This window comes from Ciconia boyciana, chromosome 2 (genome assembly GCF_034638445.1).
Source record: "Ciconia boyciana chromosome 2, ASM3463844v1, whole genome shotgun sequence".
Classification (NCBI taxonomy): Eukaryota; Metazoa; Chordata; class Aves; order Ciconiiformes; family Ciconiidae; genus Ciconia; species Ciconia boyciana.
The window spans coordinates 161,146,425-161,170,811 of NC_132935.1; the positions used below are offsets into that span (position 1 = coordinate 161,146,425).

Genomic DNA, 24,387 nt, shown 5'->3' on the forward strand with positions numbered 1-24,387 from the left:
TGAATTATTTTTTTCTCTAAGTCAAACACAAATTTCTAGGCTATAAAATCTCTTCTGATGATTGTAAAATGAATGTAACTAGCAAAAATAAGTTAATTATATAATCTGGTATTTTTTCCACCACTTTTTCAGTTTTATTTAAAACTTGCATGGCATTATGAAGGCTTTTAGTAGAGTATTTGGGGGAGGGGAATGGCAAGAAAACACCAGACGTTGTTGTATCTTTGGCTGAGAGAAGCACTTATGTTTAATTAATGGAAACCTCTGATTTTCCTTAGTGTTAAATAGGTTGGTAAAATACGGTAGGGAGTTCAAGGAGTGAATACTGCTCTTGTTTAAGCAAAATGTTTAAAAAGGCTTTGTGAGGTACTTCGGTGTTTAATACATGAAATGTAGTTTTAATATAAAATCTAAAGCTGTATGTAGATTACTAAATAAACATAAACAATCATCATCTTCCACTATCCAGTGACCTTCACCTACATGGTTGTGTTGGAGAATACTAAAATGGGGTATTTGTGAAGAAAGCAGAATTATCGTTTACGTTTGTGATGATTTCAAAGCAATCCTGGTTTAGTACAAACTTGTAACTTTGCATTGCAGAGGGATAGTTGGTAGAAGAATAATTGGGATAGGATTTAGAAATAATCCCCGTTCTTAGCTGGTTGTGTTCTGTAGAGCTTTTGAGCATTCCTGTACCAAGGGAAGTGATTTCACTTACCTGCATTCCCATCCTTTCATTTGGTGCTGGCTGTTGTGCTGGGATGTTGTGAAGAACTACAAGAAATGTAATACTTAAATGCTCTTGTTTTCTTACCAGCTGCCTTGTTTTTCTAAGTGTTAGAAGAGCATTACCTTTTTCTTGCTGTATCTCAATCATGCTGAAGAGCCTATTCTACCTGATGAGTATGATGTTCCATTTGCTCTACTCCCTGCTCTTCATTACGGATGGGAATAAATCCATGTGACTATCGCAGATGCTACTAAGAGAAACATTCGTGTCCTTCCCACTTCCAAAACACGTGTCTACCTTCCAGACAGCTCACCGATCGCTATATGCATGGATGGGCTGACACGGTGGCTGAAGGGAGGAGCATAGGACAGTTTCTTCTGGTCACTCTGCAGTTTATTCTGGTTTAAATATGTGTGAAACGTGGGTTTTACGAAACTACACTGGAAGCTTACAGAGCAGCAAAGAAGGGGATGCTGGCTTCTGTCTTGTCTATGAAGGCTATTACTTATTGTGTGTGTTATATGTATGCTGTCACTGCTTATGGATAAGCAGGCAAGGGGAAAGATAACCTTGTATCCCTAGGGTTACCACTGCACCCACGTTTTTCAGCATTGTCCTGAACAAATTTCATAGGGATGCCAAGAGTAGTCCTCTGTCCTTCATCTCTTTCTTCTCACTTTCTTCTCCCCCTCCCTGACTCCTTTGTAAATTGAGTGTTTTGTTTCAGGCTTTGGTTTGAGCCTCATTTTAATTCTTAAATTGTTCCCAGTACAATTCCAAGGGATCTTGTCAGGTAGTCCAAGACAGCCACTCCTCTTCTAGCAGAAGAGCAACACATGTAGACCCAAAAGATGGTGCCAGTTCTGTGCATGTTATTGTCTTTGATCCGTGAGAACCAAAGGCATTGCACAACAGAGATTATTTCACAGCTGATTTAGCAGATCTAGTTCTGCGGAAATAGTTTGGATAGATTTAAATATTATAAGACCCTGTACAAAAAAAATGAAATGCTGCTTTTGGAATGATTTAATCACGTCAAAGAAACCCAAACCCTTTTTCCCCAAGATAGAACTAAACCCAAACCTTTCAGAGTCCTCTGTGACAGAGGAACCAGAGCGGTTTTCTGTTCAGGGGTGCAAGCGGGGTGCCCATGTGCTGGCCTGCATGGCATCCCAATTCAAGGCATGTTGGTTGGGTGAATGGTTGCCTGGGATCTCTGGAACGTTGGAACTGCTGAGATGCCCCAAACCGCTCAGAATTTGTGTACTTGGAATCAGAAGCTCCCAGGGTCTCCCAGGCTTTCCGTCAGCACGCAAGGCAGGTTGCCAAGTAGCCTGAAAATTTGGGAGGCGAGGTGCCAAGCTCTTGGCTCCCTTTCAAATGGGCTGCTGAACAGCTGGGAATCTGGATGCTTGGGCTTCTCAACAGCCCACCACGTTAGTTGCTGAAGAGCCAGGCAGGGAAAAAAGGCTGGAATTTGTGGCACAAACCTGCCTGCTTTTCTGTCAGACCTTGGTTGAAATTGAAACAAATCTGCCAGGTGTTTTAGTTTTGATGTGCTGTCCTCATGTGATGAGTTTTTTAATGTGGTGACATCTAGTCGTCTCTCATAACATTTTATTTTATGTGTCAAAATACTTGTTTCAGTGAAAATAATACGTGTTTCAATTTAATTGCTTTAGTGTCATTACTATTCTATAGAAATTTCTTCCAAGGATGCTCTGGATGGATCAGTATCTATTTTATAGTGTATGTAACTACTGGCCAGATTTTGGATTGTGTTCTCTCATGTCTATCTATAGTTACCTCCTGTGTGGAGCAAACAGGATGCTCCTGTCTTAAAATCTTGCTGGTTTAATGTATTTTTTGATCCGTAAAAGTTTGTTATTCTATTTTCCTTGTAAGAATAATCAGAAAAACTTAAGGGGCCAACTGCTGATTCAAGTGTATGTTGTTGAGAACATTACCTAGAACAGGAAAAAAGGGGAGGAAACTTCTCATTTGTACAAGACTCAAATCACGGGGTAGCTTAAATGTTACATAATTTAATGCTGACATTTATCCCTCAAAATGAAATTATTTAAATCCTGGATAAATTTAAAACTTCAACATTTTAAAAGTGCTTTCAGTTTAAAAAGAGTTTTCCCTTATGTTTGCAGGCCTCGGAGTAGAGGAAAAACTGCAGTGGAGGATGAAGACAGTATGGATGGTTTGGAGGCAGCAGAAACAGAAAACACTGTGGAAACAGGTAATTAGAGTATAGTATTGATGCTGCCTGGTTATTGCTTCTCTCTTGGAATGCATTTAATTATGCAGGACTTTGGTAGACAAGAAATATTTCTTTAATTTTGTAGTACAAGATGTGCATTTGGGCAGATAGAAAAAACCCTATATATTTAAACGTGTATTAATTAAAGCTATTTGAACCTATTGCTTTTAAATAGTCTAATGGGAATGCCTTTGTAGTGTAGTTATGTAGAGGCTCTTTTTCTGGTTTTGCAAGTCTGTATCTGACAAAAATAAAAGCTCTGAAGCGGTAGCTGCTATCTTTAGAATACCTGCCAAAATACAGTATTACTTATTGACCCATATCTTCGGCTAACTACAGCAGATTATATACCAAAGGGTAACCGGGATAACCGAATGTTAATGCTTCCTACTGCTGCTTAGGAAACAAGATAAATCTCTGTTCTTGCTTTTGTAAATATTTGTTTTGATAGTACCCAAATGCTTCCGTTACCAGAGGGATCTCATTGTACTGGACTGAGTGCTGTTGTAACAGTGTGTGATTTCTGTTCTGGCAGGTTAAGAGTCTAAAGAGACAAGCAGATGAGCTAACACACAAGATAAAGGCCATGGTGAAGAACTGTCATCTCTTTGCCAGGCACATGTCTGTAGCCATTTGCCTGTTTTTAACCAGGGACTGAATATGTGTAGAAGGATGAAACCTGCCAGGAAGGATGAAGCCATGGCCAATTGGCAGAAGTTTGTTGGTTTCACAGAAATAAGCCTTAAAAATGCATTGAGACATAAGGGTTTATAAATTTAATTAGGTGGCCCTGAACGTGTAATGAGCAAAGTGGAAGGAAGTGCAGACACACTAACAGCAGAAGCTGACGGTCAGGGCGGCAATGGTATGGAAATAGGGAGTTGTCGAATTACTCTCAGAGCTGCTAAGTAAAGGAGGTAGAGTTGTGAAGTCCTTAAAGATGAAGACAAGAATCTGTCCTTAGTGTAGATTCACATGGAGAACAAGTAGAGGACCTCAAAAGAGCCATTTTTACAGCAACATCTTCTATAGACCATACAGGAATATGGTTGCAGTGGTGAAAGCCATAAAAGAGGAGGCTGAAATTCTGAAGTGGATGGAGGAGGAGCTTTGACTGCATATGCTAGTCTCTTGCTTCTTACTTGCTAGATGGTGAACGATGTTGAGAAGGCTCTGTACTCGAGACTCTAGGCTTTGGGGAGTGTAGTGAGTGTTTAGTCACAACTTGCGTTGAATTTAAGTGTTGTTAATGGTTTGTGGAGGGAGTCTAGATTAAAGCTTAATAGAAAGATGTTTCATCGTTTTATCCTGTCTGTTGTTTTTCTGACCCGGTAATAAGCTGCTGGTGGTAGTGAACCTGGATAGTTTTTTCCAGCTTCTACAAGTAGGTAATTACCAGTTATTAAAGTTGAAAGTGAAAAAGTTGTAGCAGGTATTTGTCTGTAGAAAAACAGAGTAGGGGAAAGGAAGGCTAGTTCTACTTGTGTCCTATATTCCATTTATTACTCGTCCTATCCCATGTGCTAGAAACAGTCTTAGAAAATCAGCAACAGGGACAGAAAGTGTGATTATAAGTGGTAAGTTTTGTAAATTTTAAATATGGTTTTAAAAAAACCCCAATCAAAAAGAAATTCAAGCTTAACAACTGCTGATACTCTGCTGTGTAGAGAATTTATTGTAGCTGTATTTTTTTGGCTTTACATGTCATTATTAAGAAAGTTCCTCAACAGAGATCTGAGAGCAGATCTTCGGAGGAGAGACAGACACAGATAATTATTTTTAAGGCTCCAAGAGTGCATATAGTTAAGTGTCTCCATTATCCTTCATCACAATCATCCTGGCTGTCACAGAGGGCTGATGCTCATTTCTAAAGGTACAGGCAGCAGTGGAGCACTGTGCTAGAAATCCTGATAGACAAAGACTCTGCTGGGTCTGCTGCTTGAAGTGATGCAGCATCACTTCAGTGCTGAGCCCAAGATGGCTTTGCAGACTGTACTCTTAAGTGAAAAGAAGCCTAGTTAAAAACACATAGGTCTTGAAATCCCATTTTTGCAGGGGGAACCAGAATAGACTTGAAAGACCATTGTTGTCTTGAGTGATTTCATAGAGACAGAATTGCAGTTACGTTATTTTAAAAGTTGGAATACCATGTGACTTGACAGAGGTTTAATCTTATTAATTGAAAAGGCTGCTGCCTCTAAAATTTATTCTAAGCGCTTATCTGTATTAATAATAAAGTGTGGGAGAAGGAGTAATTCCAGTTTGTTGCTCCATGTAAAACTGCGCTAATGAAATTGAAGTGTATTTGTGTTCTAGTTTATGAGTTTCTACTTGGACTAAAAACGGCTTTTATTTTGTTTTCTTGCAAATAGTGGACTTGCCAACAATTTGCTGTAGTAGTTGGCAAACCGAAACATAATACAGTAATATTATGAAACACAGAATGAGGTCATCTGAACATACAAAAACTCTTGACATGCAACTTCTGACATATTTCAAGTCTCCGTATTTCTAGCTTCTTTGCCATTGTTTGGTTCATGTGTTGAGTATAATCAGGAATTCTTTTACTGTGTGAGGTTTTCCTTTCGTTTGTTTGGGTTTGGGAAGTTGTTACTATTTTATTTATGGAGTCTAGCATTACTGGTGCCCTTTTGTGAAGCACTATTTTAATGAGAGAAAAATCCATGGTATTAATGGTAAAAATGAGAGAAATCCATGGTATTAATGTTGTATTCGGTGTAATGAGCACTACCTTTAGGGAAGGGAGCAATGCAGGAGGAATGAGAACTTTCCTTACAGGGAGAGAAAAAGGAGATGCGCCATATAATCCCACCTAGAATAAAGAGGTGTTTTCTACTGCTGAACCTTTTGTGGGGAAGAAAGCAAGGGGGGATGTAGGTACTAAACATTATTTCCGTTCATAATGTTGACAGAAACGTTCGTTCAAAAAAGGGGGGGGGGAGGGGGGGAAGGCCAAAATTCTTCCTGAAGTGGCTCTTTAGTAACGCTAAGGCACAGCTGTTTTAATGGCAGTCCAGGAAACAAGGTGCTACCCTTAACAAAATTCTGTAATCTCATATGTAAAAAGAGGCAGAATTGGAAGCAAAGCAGGGTAAGCTGTGTGCCACTCTGATCGTTTCTGATCATCCCCGCCAGCTACAGAGCTTTCTAAGCCCTGCCCGTTTTCTGCCAAGTGCTATGTTCACTTTGGTATAAATGAAGGTAGAATTCTTAAAGATGGAAAGAGAGGGGGATTTGGAATTGGAAAAAGGAACTTTTGGAATTTGGAAAAAATATCTGTTTGGAGCTAAGTCAACTTCTTCCTAAAAGATGGTGCTGGCAACCGCTTCTACTGAATCAGTAGACTTTCAGCTTCTCAGAAACCTCAGGACAGACTCCTTTCCTTTACCCACCAACCCTGTCTCTCCTGTTGATTTCTTGGGTCCTCCCTTAGCAACTGTTTTGCTTCTCAGCTTCATATTGGTCTTTCCAGCTGTCTGTTCCTTCATTTTTCTTCACTGTGGTTCTGACCAGTGATGTTGCACTGGTATTTCTCTATCCAACTGAGGTTGAGCTTACCCATCACTCCCATCATTTCAGCACCCACAGCATCATAGCATGGTTGTGGTTGGCTGCAACCTCTGGAGATCATCTGGTCCAACCGTCTGCTCAAGCAGCACCACCTAGAGCTGGTTGGCCAGGACCATGTCCAGGTGGCTTTTGAATATGTCCAAGGATGAAGACTCCACAACCACCCTGGGCAACCTGTGCTAGTGCTCAGTCACCCTCACAGTAAAAAAGTGTTCCCTGATGTTCAGAGGGAACCTCCTGTGTTTCAGTTTGTGCCCATGGCCTCTGATCCTGTCAAGACCTTCCAGCCATCAACACCATCCACCTTTCTAGCTATCAGTAAAATACAGTTTGTTGTAGAATACCGTGTTCTCCTCTAGGTCCCCTTGTGTTGCTCCTCTCCATAAGAGTAGTTTTCTTCTGATGAGTGAGTCTCTGTAATGGCCGAAAAAAAACCCCAACCAAAACACAAAAGTCTGGAAAGTATGTGCCTGCGTGTGCACACATATATGCAAATACAAAATTGCTAATCTAAACAAAGAAATAATTTAACAAATACATCCTGGTAAGCTTTATTGTAGGTTTGGTGGCCCTTTGCTATTAATGAAGGCTTGGCTTCTGCTTCTTTTTCCCTGTCTTAGTTTCAGCAATTTTCTATACTTGGTATTTTATTGTTTCTGCATTTAAATTGACTGAAACTGAATTCTGTGTGTTAATTCTTTGATTATTCCCTCTTTTTTTTGAGAACACCTGCAAAATATCCAACTCCTCCTAGAATCTGTAATCCTTCCTGTCTTTGTCTCACATAAAAATGTTGAGATTCAGACTCTGATCTGGGAGAATTGCAATAAAATAATTTTATTTTAACTGCTGAGTCTCTTGGGAAGCTCATAGTAAATCCATCGGGTATTCTGTTTACTATCTGTACCATGTCAACCACTTCTTAAAATAAATCAGTACTTAATAACAGACCTTTACCTCCCCATGGTGTCTGGAGGCTTCAGAATTGATAATACATAAAAGAATCTGTATGATTTTATCAACCGATAGCTCCTTGCCTGTGTTATTGTCGTTAGTAATGTTATTTTGAGACCCAGTGACATTGCCTGGCCTGTAGATTTCTTGTTGGACTTCACCTTAACTCCCTGAAGATAAGTCTTCCTCTAATCAGCCTCTTTTGTCTATGGGCAAAACACAGAAGAACCAGAAACAAACACTTCTCAGAGGAGGAAGGTTATCTGTGTAGAAGGTGCTAGAGAATTTTGGACTAATTCAGAATCTCATCAGCATTGAAGCAGCCTGAAATGCACTTTTCTAGAGAAAAAAGTTCTTGCAATATCCTACTTATTAGAGGAAACGCAGTCACCCTTTGCAACGGTATGAACCATACTGAGCAGAGCCTCCTACTAAGACAAGTAAAACACACCTGACAGCAAGTCCTGGTTTGGGTGAATCAATGGAAAAGCTCTCGTCAACTTGTTAACACCAAAGACCACTTAAAATCCACTTTGTGCTTTTCAGATAGATACTTAGGCCTCATCACTGTACTGCTTATCACTTCTAAAATTAATGAAAGGAAGAATTAACACCACTGAGGGCATTGCCTGTAGATTAAATTTGTCCATAAATATTTGGGGCAAATATATGCTTAAAAATGCACTTAAATATGTTTTAAGGCAATTAATATTCCCTGTACTCATTATAAAAGGAGTAGTTCCTTCTTTCTTACGCAGCTGTCTCTTACCTGTCCAGGCACTGGAAAAATTAGCAGAACTGAAGCATCTTGTTGTTATTATTATGAGCATCTTATTATTTTTCTTCATGTTCTGGTAATTTGTTTGTAATAAGGAAACCAGATGCAACAGGAAGTTATTTGATATTTGCCTTTAAATCATTACAGGCTTACTTGATAATAACATTTATTGTCATGCACGCCTGAAATGGGCCATTTAGAAAAATCTGATTTTTTTTTCCTTCTGACTGATATCTCTGTCTCAGGTATTTTGACAGCAGGTGGAATATTTTCTAGTAGGTGGAATCTGTTATTTCCAAATAAATGCTAACCTCACTGAGGTTTTTCATTGCGGCGGTTATTTCTGAAATGCCACCTCTTTTTTTGCTTATTTATTCAATACTGCTTTTGCAGTTTTGTTATCAAACTGTGCTTTGTTAAACATAACCAACAGGTTTTGGAAGGAGTTTTCAAGGACCCAGAATATTCCACCTTCCCATTGCCCTGAAGCTTAATGCTGCTGCTGCTGTGTCATTAGTGTCATGGTGGGAGAATTTGCATTGAAATAGTAGCATGTATCTTGTGTGCTGTGCACTCTTTTCCTCACTGGAAACAATGCTGTTTTGTATACGTTTTAATTCTGTGGACCTGTCTTAATTTTTAGTATTGCTGTGTTGAGGCTGACTCTCCAGTTTGGTAGAAGAAATGTTAGAGAAATTCAGACCTCAGTCCCACCTAATTACAATCATAGCGTAAACCAGGCTGTCACTGGAGTCCCATAAGCATCTGCCCTGGTAACCCTTTCCTAGGTCAGGTATAAAAGGGAAGAAAGTAGCGGATAAAATAAACTTATTTAGGGTAATAAAAGAGGTACCCACCTGCAAAGCACTGAAGACTGACTGTAGAAAATGGAATGACTCTTAAATTCAGTAGTAATGCATGTAAAAGAACATGAAGGGGAAAATCACCATCCTAATTTTGTATAAACAAAAATTGGCTCTCAAATAGCTGTTGCTACCTGAGCAAGTGGTACTGTAGTTCTTCGGAGAACTGCAGTAGCTTTTATAAGTCAAAGGAGGAAATGAAATTCTAAGAATTACTGGCAAAGGGATAAGGGGAAAAAAGCATCAGTGTGTTTTTTCTACTGTTGCTTTAGAAACCTGTGGCATGACTGCATGTTAAATGCCATGTGCAGTTCTGCTTCTCCTTCTCCAAAAAGATGAACAGTAATTGGGAAAGTACAGGAAAGGCCAACGAGTACGACAAGAAGTAAATAATAGCTTCTGTGCGGGGATCAGTTAAGGTAAAAGACTTCAACCTGAAATGATATGACTGGAGAGGAATTTAATAGGGTCCCACAAAATGGTGAGTGGTGTGGAGAAAATGAACAGGGAGTGATGATTCATTTTGTTTTGCACCACAAAAAGTAGGGGACATCAGGTCACGTTCAGAGCACAAAGGTAGGTGCATTTGCACTCGGCATCTACTTAAATTACAGTATTCATTGCTACTGGATGCTTTGGGCATGAAAAATTTTACCTGGGTTTCAAAAAGACCTGAACAAATTAATGGAAAAATAATCAGATGAGTGCTGTTGAATACCACCCCTAGCTTAGGAAGTTCCTCAGTCGCAGATCACTGGGAGATGGTTATCCATAATATGGTGTCTTGTGTTTAGAATGACTGACATGATAGTTTGAATGGTCCTACATTGAAACCTTCTTTTTGTTTTATAACCAGTACAAAATTTGCACAAAGGTATTTTCTGTATAAAATGTATTTAACACATAGGAGTTCTATTTGAACGAAAAGTATCAAAATACACACCGAAATGTACAAAAGAGAGTAACTGCAGGCTTTCTTCTCATCTCCATATAACAACTGTCGCAGCAAGTAAATCACTGCAATGCCCTTCAGACAGGAAAAATAGATAAGTGGTGGTTTTAAAAGAAAATACAACATGTGCAGCACTTGCAAAAAAAACCCAACAAAACACTTCTGATGTGGTGGTACGTTTTGTTGTTTATTGTTGTGAATAAAATTTTACAATGTTGACTTAAGATGAAGAAAGTATGTCTCTGTCCGTGGAGAAGTGGTTCTTGCATGTGGTTATTACCATCACACTCCAGTGTGTTTTTTTCCCTTTCTCTGCCGTGGCTGTGTTTTTAGCAGGCAAGAATAGATGGCTACAAACTCAGTGCAGGCCAAGTAATGGCAGTGGCTGTTAGCAACCATTGCCCTTTGCGTGTCTTTCGACATACCTTGGCTTGTCTTGGTGCTGTCCGGAAGGGTTGCAGGTGATCTGCACGGGACCAGTTAGCTGCAGCATGTCCATTTGTTCCCTCGAGTTCAGCTGCTAAAACGTATACATATAAAGTTATTGTATGTGAAAGATTTCTGCATGTTAGTGATTGCTGTACCTGGTGGCTTGTATGTCTCGGACGCTAGCAGGAGAAGTGATGTTTCTGTTAAAACAGGTCCTGAACGGTAACAAAGTTATGAACCCTAACTAGTGGAAACTAGTCAGAATTTACATTCCCTTGTTAAAAATTATTTTTGTATTGTTGCTACACTGACCTGGTTTCTTTACCTGTCTAAGCTACTAGAAACTGGAGCATTTTGCTGGTGTTTGTAATTCTGTAGACCCCTACGAGGCTGTATAAAACACCTTGTGCCCTTAGCCGTTTTCTGATGCAGCACTACCCCTTCGTTGTGCAAAAATAAGAACTGCATCTGCTGGTTAAAAGCTTGTTATTCCCTGTTACTGAACATCACAGTAGGCAACAATTGAGACCCCTGGAATGTCCCTGCAGTGTTTGGTGATACTGATATTTTCCAGTCTGCAACACTTTCTGTTCTTACGGAAAGTTTTGGAAGCTCATGACATTTGCTTTGTTGTCTGCCAAATTAGCGGTAGGTCTGACAGTAGAGTCCCAACCAGTAAACTGGTTAAACAGTCAACTCGTTGCATCTAAACATCCAGTGGAATATTTATTTTATGACAGCTGCTTTGATCCCCCCCCGTGTCACCAGGTAGTGAATATTATCTCATAAGATTTTAAAGGAGAATTTTTTTTGTGGCAGAACTCTTACAGTATTTTCAGTTTTTGACATGGAAAGTAGTTTCTAACTTTTTAAAAAAACTTTTGGATATGATGGTGTTTTTTCTTTGGCTGGTTGCCATAGCAGAGCCCACACATATGTCTCCTTATCTTGCTGTAGGTTTACCCAAGTGGCATGCAGAATAACATCTTTTGATTACTAGAAAACAGAAAAGGATTGTTTGTAACAAAAGAACATTTTAGATCTTTAGTCGGTGTTGCTTCATCACTCTGGCTTCATCACATCCCCAAAGAAATCTGTGGTCATGTAATAAAATTCCAGCCATCACCAGTCTCCTCCTTCCCGCAAGCATGTATGTGATGGTCTGCAAGGGAACCACTGCCACAGATGGGCTTACAAAAACCAGGGCTTCTGCCTGTAAGTCTACATGTCCCATGCATGTCTCTTACGTGGGGAGAGGTTTCTAAGGCACCTGAACATAGAGCAGGAAAAGAGGAAATTGTCAATACAGTTATTATTCTGAAAGTTATAAATCTCTATCTAAGACATGTAAGTAAGGAGACCAGCTACTGTTAGGAAGGTGGGTAATCCACGTAATCGACTGAGAATGGTAGGTGCTTTTTGTTATTATCTTTGAGTATTCACTGTATTCTGTTCTAGAAAGGAATAAAAATTATTATTAAGAGAATAAATTTTTGAATGCTTGAAATGCAGAACCTTTGTAGAGACTTTTTTTCCTCATTTGAAAAATTTCAAATTACTTCTTAAATAGTATAGAAACTAAGGATTGTCTTTTCAACCCAGAGCCTAATGTAAATGTATACATCTTATTTAGGCAAATGTGACGAAAGTGTTAATTAAAAGAGAAATTTAATACACATGCTGTAAATCTTATCAATTCCAGTGACTTCCCTGCATATTTGTCCCCTGTCTATGCTAGGCTTTTTTTTTTTTTCCCTCCCTACTATTCCATATCTCCATCCTTGGAGATGCTCAAAAGCCATCTGGGCATAGTCCTGGCCAGCCGGCTCTGGGTGGCCCTGCTTGAGGTGGACACAGTGACCTCCGGAGTGCTCTCCAGCCTCAGCCATGCTGTGATTCTGTGAATGTGACTCAGGTTGTAAAGTGTGTGGAAGTCTTGCCCCTTTTGGTGGCTCATGTGAATGAGAACTCTAGTCCTTGTACTTTTGGGGATTTCTTTTAACCTTAATAAGAAAAGAAGGCCTTTCTGTCCTTGCTAGTCAGGTGGGGAAGAACTATTGATGTAATTGTCTTAAAGGAATAAAAAAAATTTAAACGCTATGTTTTCTGGTATTTTCCTAATGTTTTAGTAAAGGATAGTGACATAAAAAAAATCTTAGAGACATTTGGGAATTGTGCAATTAGCTTTTTTAATTCTCAGTTCCCCCACCAACTCATTATACATGGGCAAGACCTTCACTTTGACAGAAACATTCATGAAAGTAGGATGCAAAATAAAGCCTTAAATGTGAATCTGCAAATGAGCTTCACATTTATTAATCATTCATGGTTCCTTCAATCCCAGAAGCTTCAAAGTAGGATGCCATAACCAAGTCTTATGAACGTTGATTAAATACAGTGAAAAGCAGTTAATGTATTGTGCCAGATGCTTCCAAGAACATCCCTGAGGCAGCGATGAGGGTATCTGCTGTCCCTTTGCCGTGCCAGTGCCGGACTCCCATCTCCAAGGAATTTGACTCATGAAACACGTTACTTCTGTTCTTCCTTAATCTTCTGTTGGAAGACTCTAACGAAGTATGGCACACACAACTAACATAAACGTCATTTTCATTCTGTTCGGTGAGCACCGTGTTTTCAGTCTTCCAATGGCATATTGAGACACAGTTTGGTTTATTGGAGAGACAGCAGTTGAGATGTTGTTTGTCTCATTTAGTATAATTTGGGTCCCTTCTTTTCTAGGGAAGCAAACAGCAGGGGGAAAAGCACCATAAGGATGTAAGCTCATATAGCTGTAGTGTGTAGTGAAACAATCTGTGTCTTCTCACACAGTCCAGAGTTCTTGAGAATGAGTTAGTGCCCGTGAACTTTGCCTTTCCAGTGCAATGGGTGCCCATTAATGTATAATGAGATGAAAGCTGGCAAAGAATAAATGGCTTTTGCTTACTTGAAAGTTTCTGCAGGCAGACAGTAAAGCAGAGTTCCTTTTGCAAAGTTTAACTAGGTTAAATAAAGTCTCAAGATGGATCAGAGCAAGGCCACAATTTCTGGTGGTCTTCCTTGAGCATTTCACGCGTGGTTGTCCTAGGCTGTGTTGTGGGTTTTGTTTTTAGCGATTTGGCATCTGCCTGTCTTACAGGTGTTCATGTTTTGTGCTCTTCATTGAGGCTATACTTAGAAATTTGGGGGTTATTTGCACAAAATTATCCTTCAGACCCAAGGTACTTTGAAAACTCACTGCAGACTGTTACAAATGGCTCCACTGGACGCTGCCTGTTTTGGGAATCCTCGTCCGGGAATAATAGCAGGGATTGTTTGTTCAGACATGCCAAAAACTAAGGGTGTGGGGTTTTGGTTTATTTTGTTTTGTTTTCTGTACAGAGCCATTTACTATTACAAGGGATGTATTCCCAACAGGATATTTATTTAGTGTCAAATGATTGTCCAGCATTTTTTTTTTTTTCAGGGTAGGTTGGTGGAATGGGTTTAACACAAGCCATCTGGCTTTTGGACAGGTAGTCGTTTTTGAATGTTTCAGATGTCCAAAAACATTTCATATGTATGTTACTGAGTAGCTTAACCGAAATAGGTGAAGCAATTCCAGTTTACACCAGCTCAAATACTTGGCACACCCAGTCATGAACAGGAATTTCTTACTGCTTTTTTCTTAATTTTGTGTTTTTCTTCAGTATGTTTTAGATGCCTTCATTGAGGGTTTTAAATGTTATACATTGTCTTCCTAAATGAGTTCACTCTAGGTTAAAGAATAATTTTACTTCAATCTCTGCACATCAAACAAGAAAGATTTCCCCTTCTCCATGTGCTCTAGTGGGCACATAATTTCAATATTACAGACCAAGCTGTGCACTTTTACGTTCTGAGAATTTTCCTCTCTTTTATTGTTCTTACAAATAAGAGTAAAGCTTGTAGCCGGTTTTTGTGCCATGTTGCAGATTCTTCTACCCATCCATTTCTCCACTTGAATCATTTATCCTTTGCAGTATTTGATTATATTTTGTCATGTTATGTATTAATTTTTTTAAAACATGAATGTATCTTCTGCTTAAATTCTCTAAATAATCTGTTGCTTTACTCTAGCTGGACTTCTTTGAAAGAGTTATATGTCTTGGCCTCTTAACTCAAGCCCAGCTTCACTGGAAGTTTAGGTGGCGTGCTGGACTGTGGCGTACGACCCAGGTGCAGGTGCTTGGTCTGGCTCTGCTGTGGGGACAGATGTAGCAGCCGTGGACACTGACAGGAGGAGGCAGTAGTGTCTTAAGCTGGATATGCCAAAGAACATCTGCCAGAGTCCTATGGTTTTCATAGGTTTCAAAATCAAGGTGTGGAGGAATGTGGAAATACCAAATTTGATTGCTCTACAGCCTTGACCCTTGTTCCTGTGCATTCTGATGCACTTGGAGCGGCGCGTTGTCATGTCCCCATGGCAAATCCCAGACTCACTCCGTGCAAAGGAGAGAACCAAATGGGAACAGGATTTAAATTGCACAGACAGTGGCAACTTGGTGTTTCATGTTTCTGAGCAGAAACAAACATTCTAGGCGAATACTAACATTGTCACCTGGAGATGTATATATTTCTGTCTAACAACCAGTCTAAATTAAAAAGATGCTGTAAAAATGCTTATATTCCTACAGTTCGGAATGAAGTTTAAGCTGGCATAAACCGTGTCCTTCCTTCCTTCACCTCCTCAACCCTGTTCCAGCACAGAGTTAGTGTAATCAGGAATGAACTAGTGCAGGGAATAGATCAAAGTTAAAGCTAATCTGGGAGCAAAATGGTTTATTATACCCCAGATTAGTGTGCTCACCCTGATGTTTGTTCAGGGATGACAGAGCAGGCACACAAGAGGAGGTGCGGGGAAAATGAGGTTGTCTAAAACTACGACCTTGTACGAAAAGGTTGTCATTGAACAACGCTCCCCATGCCTTGTTACTTACTGAGCATCTTTACTTCACAGTGGTATGCTGTGTTATGGATGTAACTTTATAAGCATTCAATTTCATGTTTTAGCTAGATGTGAAGGATAATATTTTCCTACTCTTTTAATTTTGTTGTGTCTGAGAACATAGTTACATGGGTTAATCTATCTATAAATAAAATGGATGTTTGCAGCACAAGGGAAAGCTTACAGATGTTTTCATAGCCTAAATAAATAAATAAATAAATATTATTCATATTTTTTAAACAGAAGTCAAAGAACAGTCTGCAGAAGAGGATGCCCAAACGGAAGTGGACAGCACTAAGCAGCTAACACCAGTCCTTCAGCGCTCAGTATCCGAGGAGTCTGCAAGCTCCACTGCCTCTGTGGGTGTGGAAGCTAAAACCAGGTTAGTGAGCGAGGAGGCAGGTGCTGGATCAGGGGCAGGGCTGGGAGCCGGGTAATGGGGTGCAGAGTGCTCGGGGCGCAGCCTTGGGACATGCTACTGGTGCTTTGAAGTGCTGACAACAGCAGCCTGTGCTTGAGACTGATGGCTTAATTGGCATATGAGGAGATTGAGGTGAAAAGCACATTGCTTGAGTGTTGTCCTCAGACTACACTGGTAAACCCTTGAATTACAGCATATTAGCTGTTTAAATTAAAACAGACATAAGTGATAGGAGCTAAAACGTGATTACTGAAGCTTTCCTACTGAGAAAATGGTGTATTGGCAAATCCATATAAAATTATTTCTGAAGTTTCAGCTTGTATGTCTATATTTTCAGGAACAAAGTAAAACAAATCTCTTGTCATTTCTACTATGTTCTTCCTTATTTCAGAATTTATAATACAGAAAATAACTTTTGTATTTTTTTAACTTTTTATCAATATAAATTACCCAAAAAGCAGTGGAAGTATTAATTACATTATTTGAAGGAAACCAAAACACACTGTCTGTGACCACTGTTGAAACAGTATCAGAGCATTCTAGCAGAGCTTCTCTGCTGAAGCCCTCATAACAGCTTTTAACCCAGTAGCAGGTCTCTTCTGCTGCAGAGATTTCTGTTACCAGTTACCAGGCACTTACAGGTGTAATTATATTTTGACAGACTTGGAGAGAATTGTCGTCGTCATTTTATTTCCTCCTAATCTGACACAGAGCATATTTTCCATGCACAAAAAATTACTTCATCTACTTGCTGCATATATAATTTTCATGTTTTACATGCTCACAAACTACTTAGGTTCCAATAGATACTTCCCTTCTTACAGAGAATTTCTGTTAAATAGATCTTGTGTGTACACCTGAATGAAATACACAAAAATTTCTGTTCTTAATGGAATTTTCCAAAGCTGGTATTAAATTGCAGTAAATATGTAGAGCAGCTTGAACTGAACAGCTGTTTTGGTTCTTTATTTGACCCTGTTTTGGATCATTTGCAAAAGTTTTGGTGCTGTTTCATCCGCTCTCTGCTCTTCTCAAGGTTACTTTCTTGCTGTTATCATGAATAGTTGATTGTTTTTTAAACTGTTTTTTATAAGCTGGACAACAGTCATCTTAAAAAAAAAAATTCTGCATGGTTCTGAACCAGCCCTTATTTGCCCTCAACTTACTCTTCCTTCCAACTGAAAGCGTTGACTTTGATTAGTCAAGATTGAAAGGCTATTATGGGCCCAATGCTTTGGCCGATCAAAGCATTAAAAAGCTAAGTACTGTTGAGTTTTAATTAAAATAACAATGATTAGACCCTGTCTCTGACATTTTGGAAAGAAATGTATTAAGGAGATGTGGAACAGTTAATTGGGAGTCATAGGTTTCTCTGATCGCAGGTAATTTTGTTTCCAGACTTAGATGCAGAATTGGTGTAGTTGCAGAAGTCATTTATGTCCTTATAACAGTGCGGAAAAAAAATAGATGCCAGGGTTTTTTTTGGCACTGTGTCTTGAAACCTAGCAGAAGAAAGCCTCTTCTGATCTGTGCTTCTTGATCAGTTGTCTGTATCATTGTCTATGTCTATGACACTGCCACCAAGCCATGCAGGGGTAGGAGGACTGGAATCTGGGTGGCTTAACTCCATTCTCTCAGGAGAAAATATAATGTGTGAAATAACATACGTTGATGACATTTGGTTGTGATGACATTTGGTTGGGTAATGGTGGGAGGAAATGTATCAAGATTTAGGATAAGGTGTGACTCCATAGACACTTCAAACCTGTAACTTGGGGAAGTAGTTTTGAACCTGATTTCCAAATTAATCATACTCATCAGCTTAATCTCTTTTTTTGTAAGCTTTTCTGTTTCTATTTTATAGTATAAGTGACTTAATCCAGTGAAAATGTTTATATATTTAGAAATAAATTTAATAGGTACATGAGACGTAGGAGAATTATGGGAGTATATTATAACAGACAGTGCAGAAATTGCCTAGAACACAGAAAAGAACCAAAGCCTCCAGCAGAAGTAGATGCAGGTGTAGGTGGAGCTACTTTTGCTTCACCTTTTTCAGAGTTGAGTATAAGACAATTCTGGGTTTCTGTCTTCGGTAGTAAAGATAAAGGAGTTAGAGAAGCACAGGGCACAGAGCATAAAATGAAGTCTTGTACATGAAATAATTAAATAATTTGCTACTGAAAAATAGTGATTTGAACGTAGTAGGATATATCAGAACTAGGATGGGGATTTCAGTAGCTGAGACATTAGCCAAAGCTTGGCTTGTATGGTATTTTTCTCTGCATCCCTCCTGAGACTGAGGCTAAATTAAGACCATTCAAGAGATAGGCAAGAGAGAAGATGGGTCAGTATTGGAACCTTGGACTCCCAATATGCGGGAGTCCAAGAGAACTATTAACTGCAAATGGGATTGGGGTGGGGAATTTAACAACAGATTTAGGATTAGTGCTCAGAAAGCAATATGCTAAAAACCATTAAAATAAATAGTATCTGAGTCATACTGGGTTAGGGAGGCTGAAAGGGGTGAGGCGTGTGTGTGTGTGTATGCTCAGAAGGAATGAGTGAATTATTGACCACATGTGGGGAGGGGCAATAATGTCAAGCAAAGATAAACTATCAGGCCTGGCAGTGGTAAAGGTAATGCTGCCAGCTCTTATATATCATGAGCGTCATGGGTTTTGGAGCCTTTTCCTTCAGTTGTTCCCTTTTTCTTTTTATAAGCCTTGTGAGAAGCTTCTGTCAGCCCAGGACTTATGGCTGAGTGGATTCCAGCTTCTTCGAAAGGAATCTGCTCCCTTGGTTTTTGCTGCCTGCAGAGAGCAGGGGAAGTGCAGCCCATGAGACAGGCAAGCAGCCAGAAACCGGCTGCGACTTACAGCAGAGCCCACTTCTACCTTCCTCCTCTGTTTCCCACATTGTCAACTGCAAGCATTAAAAGCTAACGAGAATGGCCTAGAAACACAATTTCATAGAAGAACAAAACACCTTTTGATTAATTTTACTTTCCGTCTGCTTTCGGAGACTGTAAATTGCATTAATTGCACATTTTCAGTCCTTTTGCCATAATCATGAAGACAGAACATTCTTAAAATAAATAAGTAGAAACTGAGATTTTCACACAGCTTTTTGATTTCGATATTTTGGTCTGCTAAATATCTGCTCTTGTGAGACTGTCGCTAAAACTACAGAAAAACCCTGGCAACACACCTTCCTGCTTTCCTGCTTCACTTGTAATTGGACAAAGCATGTAATTTTCATTCCAGACCAATTGCAGTATTCCCCCTTATTTTGTTGGTGCTGCTGAGATCGAATTTGGAGTCTGGAGGTGGAGGGCTATTCCATCGAAAAGAAGTGGTTGGCGAACATCTGTTGATTGTATGAACAAAGAAAATAGGGAAAAAGTAGCAGTGAACTTTTTTATCTTTGTTCCTTATATTTTTCTTTATTTTTTAATCTTCAAAGAAAGCGCATTACAAAACTTGAAACGCTCAGAGCAACACTCAGTGGAAAACAAAATTGTGGAGTGGCAGAGAGATTAGATAATCTGGACAGAATAGCATGGCAGTGATGGAAGGAGAAGCTAGATCTTTAGGCAGGAGGGAGTTAGGTAAAATACTTAATATTAAAAACATGTTTAAAAAATTGTTAAAGTTGCAAAGTCAAGGACATATTTCATGAGATACCTGTATTAAGATTAATTTTGAAACTGATTATTTCTTTTGATGCACATGTATTACGATACAGTTTGTAGTTTTACATGAATGTTTTTCTGCAGAGAATAGACCTTACGCACGAAACAAGGCACTTGAAATCGTTGCAGAGTTTTGCCTTTACACTTTCAGATCTAGATCCATGTAAGCATTTACAGTATCTTCCTTTGAAGTCAGTGATTGACTTCTACACCTGCAAAGTGGAGATAGCATTCCTTCATGTTACAAAAATAAATTACTTAATAATAGTGAAGTAATATTTCATCATTATATCAATGACCAGTCTAGCCCAGAGTAAAATTGCTGATTTGGCTTGTGGGGCACAATTTGAATATTGTCAGTGGGTAAAGACTAAGACCACACACTGAAAAATGAGAAAAAAGTTAAATATTTACTGGTTGTCCATGCCGTCTGTTCGTACATTGAGTAGGGAAATGGTCTTAAGAAGAATTTTATGACAGATCGTTGTTAAAGGACCTCTACCTCAGATTCACAGGGCAAGAAGGGACCTTTGGAAGTCATCTAGTTCACCTCCTTTTCCAAGGCAGATATCTACAGCTGTCATTCCTGACAGAAGTTTACATAAACTGCTCTTAAGTCTTCCAATAATAAAAACTCCAGATCTTCCCTAGACAGTCCTTTCTAGTCTCTTTTTTTTTTTTACTGTTGGAAACACTTTCCTCACATCTAACACACACTCTCCTCATTCTGGGTTTATCCCGTTACTACTTGTACCATCTGCTGAGGATAATGAAGGATAGGTTTGTGCAAAAGGCTCTCGGTTTATTTCCCCACCATACTTTACTTCATAACAAAAATCCCAAATTTGTTCATACTTTCTTTGTAGATGATGTTTTCTTAAGCTCTGATTCTTCTTGCTCTTTTGAGTTCTCTCCAGATGGTTCACATCTTTCTTGAAGCACAGAAGCGTATTGCACAAATGGGGCCAAATAAAGGTTTCACAGGCAGCCTTAGTCCTGCCTTTTTCTGAGCTTGAACAATTGACATTGTGACCGTAATGTGTTTAATGCTCTCATGTAGAACTTCTGCCTTGTGGGATTTGACACCCATGATCAATGACATTCCTGACCAGGCCTTTACGTTGCACGGACCTTTGCTCCTTGAATTAATCTGTTACATAAGATCGTCCGACCACAGAAACCACACTTAGAAATATCTCCTGCCCTGTGTGAGCAGGTGCTCCAGGTTTCTGGAGTCCCACTCTCAGCTTCTCATGGATGTTTTTAGGTGTTTTTTCTCTCTCTCTCCCATCTGACTAAGGCTGCTTGTCTCCACCTGGGTCTGTCCTGCTGCTTACATGCAGCTGTCCTGCCACTGGTGGCCAGCAAGCCTAGCGCTGGCAGGTCAGGTCTATTGGCTGGACAGATTTTCTTTCCTCTGAGAGATGGCAGTCAGGCAGACAGAAGCATCCCATGAGCAGGTTTTCATGGCTGGTCGTCTGTCAGACCATGCTGAAGGACTGATAGCAGTACTTGTGACACTGTGTCCCATGTAGACCAAGCTCAGAAGTGGATGGGATGCCTACTGTGTCAGAGGATTGCACAGATACATGTTAATCGCAAGCGATGTTAAGAGTCTGGGATCTTTAGTTCTGTTTCAGTGTTGAGTGAATGCAGCATCTTCTCTCATTCCTTCCAAATGTCACCTTTTCTGTTTTTTTTTTCCCCCCGACTTCAGCTTTCTTTGTCCGACTCTTGTCTTTTTTCACGTTGTTGAATCCTCACCATATTCCCATTCCCTTTACTTTCCTAATCCTAGTCTCTGCTCATCAGTTCTAACCATCTTTTCAGTTTCCACTCCATTGTGGTTTCTTCTTTTTTGTCACTTCACTTGGTCTGCATTTTCCTTCCCTCCATCTCCAGTGGCTCCCAGACAGATGTTTGTGACATGGTATTTCTTCTCACCCCCGTCTCCATTTTCTTGTTCATTTTCCTTGTCAGCTGAGACTGTGTTCTCTTCTTGCTTCCTTTGGCTTTCTGTGTGGTCTGTATTACGCCCCACAGTCACTTGTGCTGTTTCCCCATCACCTTCCATTTCCCTCGCACAGCGAGCCCTCTGTCGTGCCCTGCCTATTCATTCATCATTCCTTCCTTCGCTTCCATTTCAAAGCTGATTGAAAGTACAGGTAATTTAAATGGCAAAATCTGGACTCACAGCATCCCTAAGCTGTAGTTGCAGAGATGATCCCTGTGAGTGTCTGTAACCTTTGCTGGAAGGATGTTCGTTCACAGCGTAAGGTTGGTGCATATGGAGTCTGCTTGCACATAGGGACTGAGAGAGAATGGAGCGTGCTTAGCGAAGAGAGAATTTTTGAGCTTGTAGCTTCGACGTGCTAACGCTTTGCTTGAGCACATGTGATCTACTTGGTGAGGTTAGAAACATTTGGAGAAACGAGTTTGAACTTATTTTCATAGAGTTACAGAAAGTGTATCTGTAACTCCAAAAATGAATATAGTAAAACTTTAAAAGTTCCACAGAACAGCAGAAAGGTTGATCAAAGATCTGGAGTAGGTTCCAGTTAAGTAAACTAGGACCCTTCAGTCTGTAAAAGAGATTGGAGGAGGAAGATAAGAAGCTTCAAAATCATAGGTGGCATGGGGAGGGTGGCTGTATCTTGACTGTTCAGTTTCTTTTAATGCAAGAAACTGAGGGCTGTCAAATGAAACTTAGAAGGGCCAGATGCAAAATAAAAGGAGGTGATTCTTTGCACAGCAGGTAGTTATCCAGAGTGACATGGAAATCCTTGCCAAAGGATGTTGTGGATTGCTGAAAACTTATGTGAGTTCAAGAGCAGACGGGGCAAGTTCATGAAAGAGAAACTGAGAATTATCGAATATATAGGAATCACAGCTGATACAGGGCGGCCCTGAACTGAAAGTACTGGGAGGCATGGCTAGTATCATATGTTTGCCCTGCTCTTTAATATCCCCTGTGTATCTGCTTATCCTATTTCTAACACTGACCGTACAGGGCTGGGTGGACCTTTAACCTGACCCAGCGCAGTTTTGACTAAAGAGCCCCACTTTGTTGTATTTCATCTCTTCTGTAAACATATTTCCAAAGAAAAAATACAAAGTTTGAATTAGGCAGAACAGCATGTTTTTCCATTCCCTAATGTAACTGAACAATTTTGATAAAACTTTCTTGAAAAAATGCTGTTTAAAGCCAACTTGGTATATGTTAAATTTCAGTAATTTTCAGGTAGTAAGACCCAACTTAGTGTTCATATGAAGTTGCCTCCTAAGAGGTGCTGCCACCTCTGCGAGGTTTATGCAGTTTTGGTGTGAACTGTGTTGATTTGCCAAGAGAGGGAGTTTGTCTTGAACAGACAATACTTTCTGGGCACAAAGGCACACCAAAGATACAGGCCACTGTACTTTTTATTTGGATTTTATCATTTGCAGGTTAAATCACCTCTCAAAATGGTGTGAGGTATCGCCCTTCAGGTATGCACACAGTTGCATTCTATATGGGATTTTTGTTTGAGAGTACAAGTCAGTTCAGTTGGACATTAAAGAATGATTTCTAGATGGACTTGGAGTAGACCTCTAAATTCACTTTATTCAGCTCTGGCATTCTGGTAACCCCTCGTGCATTTAGGGTATGTGAAATCCTAGCTGAGCTTTAAACATTTGTTTAAATTAAAGCTGAGACATATTGATGGTGAATAAGAGCATATTTTCATATTTTTTGAATTTTAAAATGTCACTAAAATGTGTTGTTTTGGTGGTGGTGTTTGGAGGGTAATGTTTTCTTTCTTTCAAATGAGAAGAGTATCATTAAGTTGATTATATGGCTGTAGAACTCCAACTGTGCTGGTTTGAAAAAATTGGAAAGCGGTTATTGTCTAATGCAGTTTAATTGCTTTGTGCAAACTTAAAGTTTTAAAATTCTTCACCTGAAGTTCACATGAACTCCCTTCTGCCCTCCTTTTTTTAAAGGAATTGTGCCGCACAAGTTAAATACTCATTTCAAAACCAACTCTGTGTAATAGTGTCAAACCACTTCAAAATTTCAAGTTGTTTTGTGATTGTGTTTCCTGTTGGAAAGAGAACACTTTGCATGTCAAACGCTTAAATATAGCTTGCAGCTGAGAACTTTTGCATCTTTCTCTTTGTGGTGTCTCTATGTTGCACTTTTCATCCTTCTCTATCCTTGGTATCGTTCATTCAGAAGGGTGATTTATTGGGTTGTTAACCCTGTATCAATGTGAAGTTGTTACGCACCACCTAATCAGTTTTCTTCATTAGTTTCCTTTCAAGCATCTTCATTATTGAGGTCCAGATATTTACAGGATATTTAAATGAAGCTGAAAAGCTTAATCTAAACCCCTGAGTTTTAGAGTAGCTTCACCTCTGTGAATGTCTCACATATATTAGAACTCACACTGATGCAGACCGCTGGCATTGTTTTAAGCCAGAAATCTTTTTTTTCCACTTAAAATACAGCTTGCAGGTCTTGATTTGAATTTACATGAATGATACAATGGTGCATCTTCACTAAAGAGAAAAACAATTTACTCTTTAAATAACACAACATAAAACGAGAGTGAAGGCAAAGTAGTTTGTGCATTAGCGCAACTTGGCATAGCTAAATAAATAGTAGGTCCCCTGTAGGGTTTAATTTAGCCTTTTAACATATGTTAAAACTGCTGACAGGGTTAGGTGGGAGAAGTATTCTCAAGGCCAATTCTCATCAGT

At 39.5% G+C, this 24,387-nt stretch overlaps 1 protein-coding gene across 14 annotated transcripts in view; it reads left to right on the top strand.

Annotated features, from left to right (window-relative positions):
• The window catches only part of KMT2C (lysine methyltransferase 2C), a 204,178-nt gene that overhangs the window by 47,484 nt on the left and 132,307 nt on the right, over positions 1-24,387 (top strand). For all 14 annotated transcript variants that reach the window (XM_072854734.1, XM_072854729.1, XM_072854731.1 and 11 more), the window contains 2 exons: positions 2,893-2,981; positions 15,776-15,914. In XM_072854734.1, coding sequence (XP_072710835.1) covers positions 2,893-2,981; positions 15,776-15,914 — 228 coding nt within the window. The remainder of the gene's footprint in view (positions 1-2,892; positions 2,982-15,775; positions 15,915-24,387) is intronic.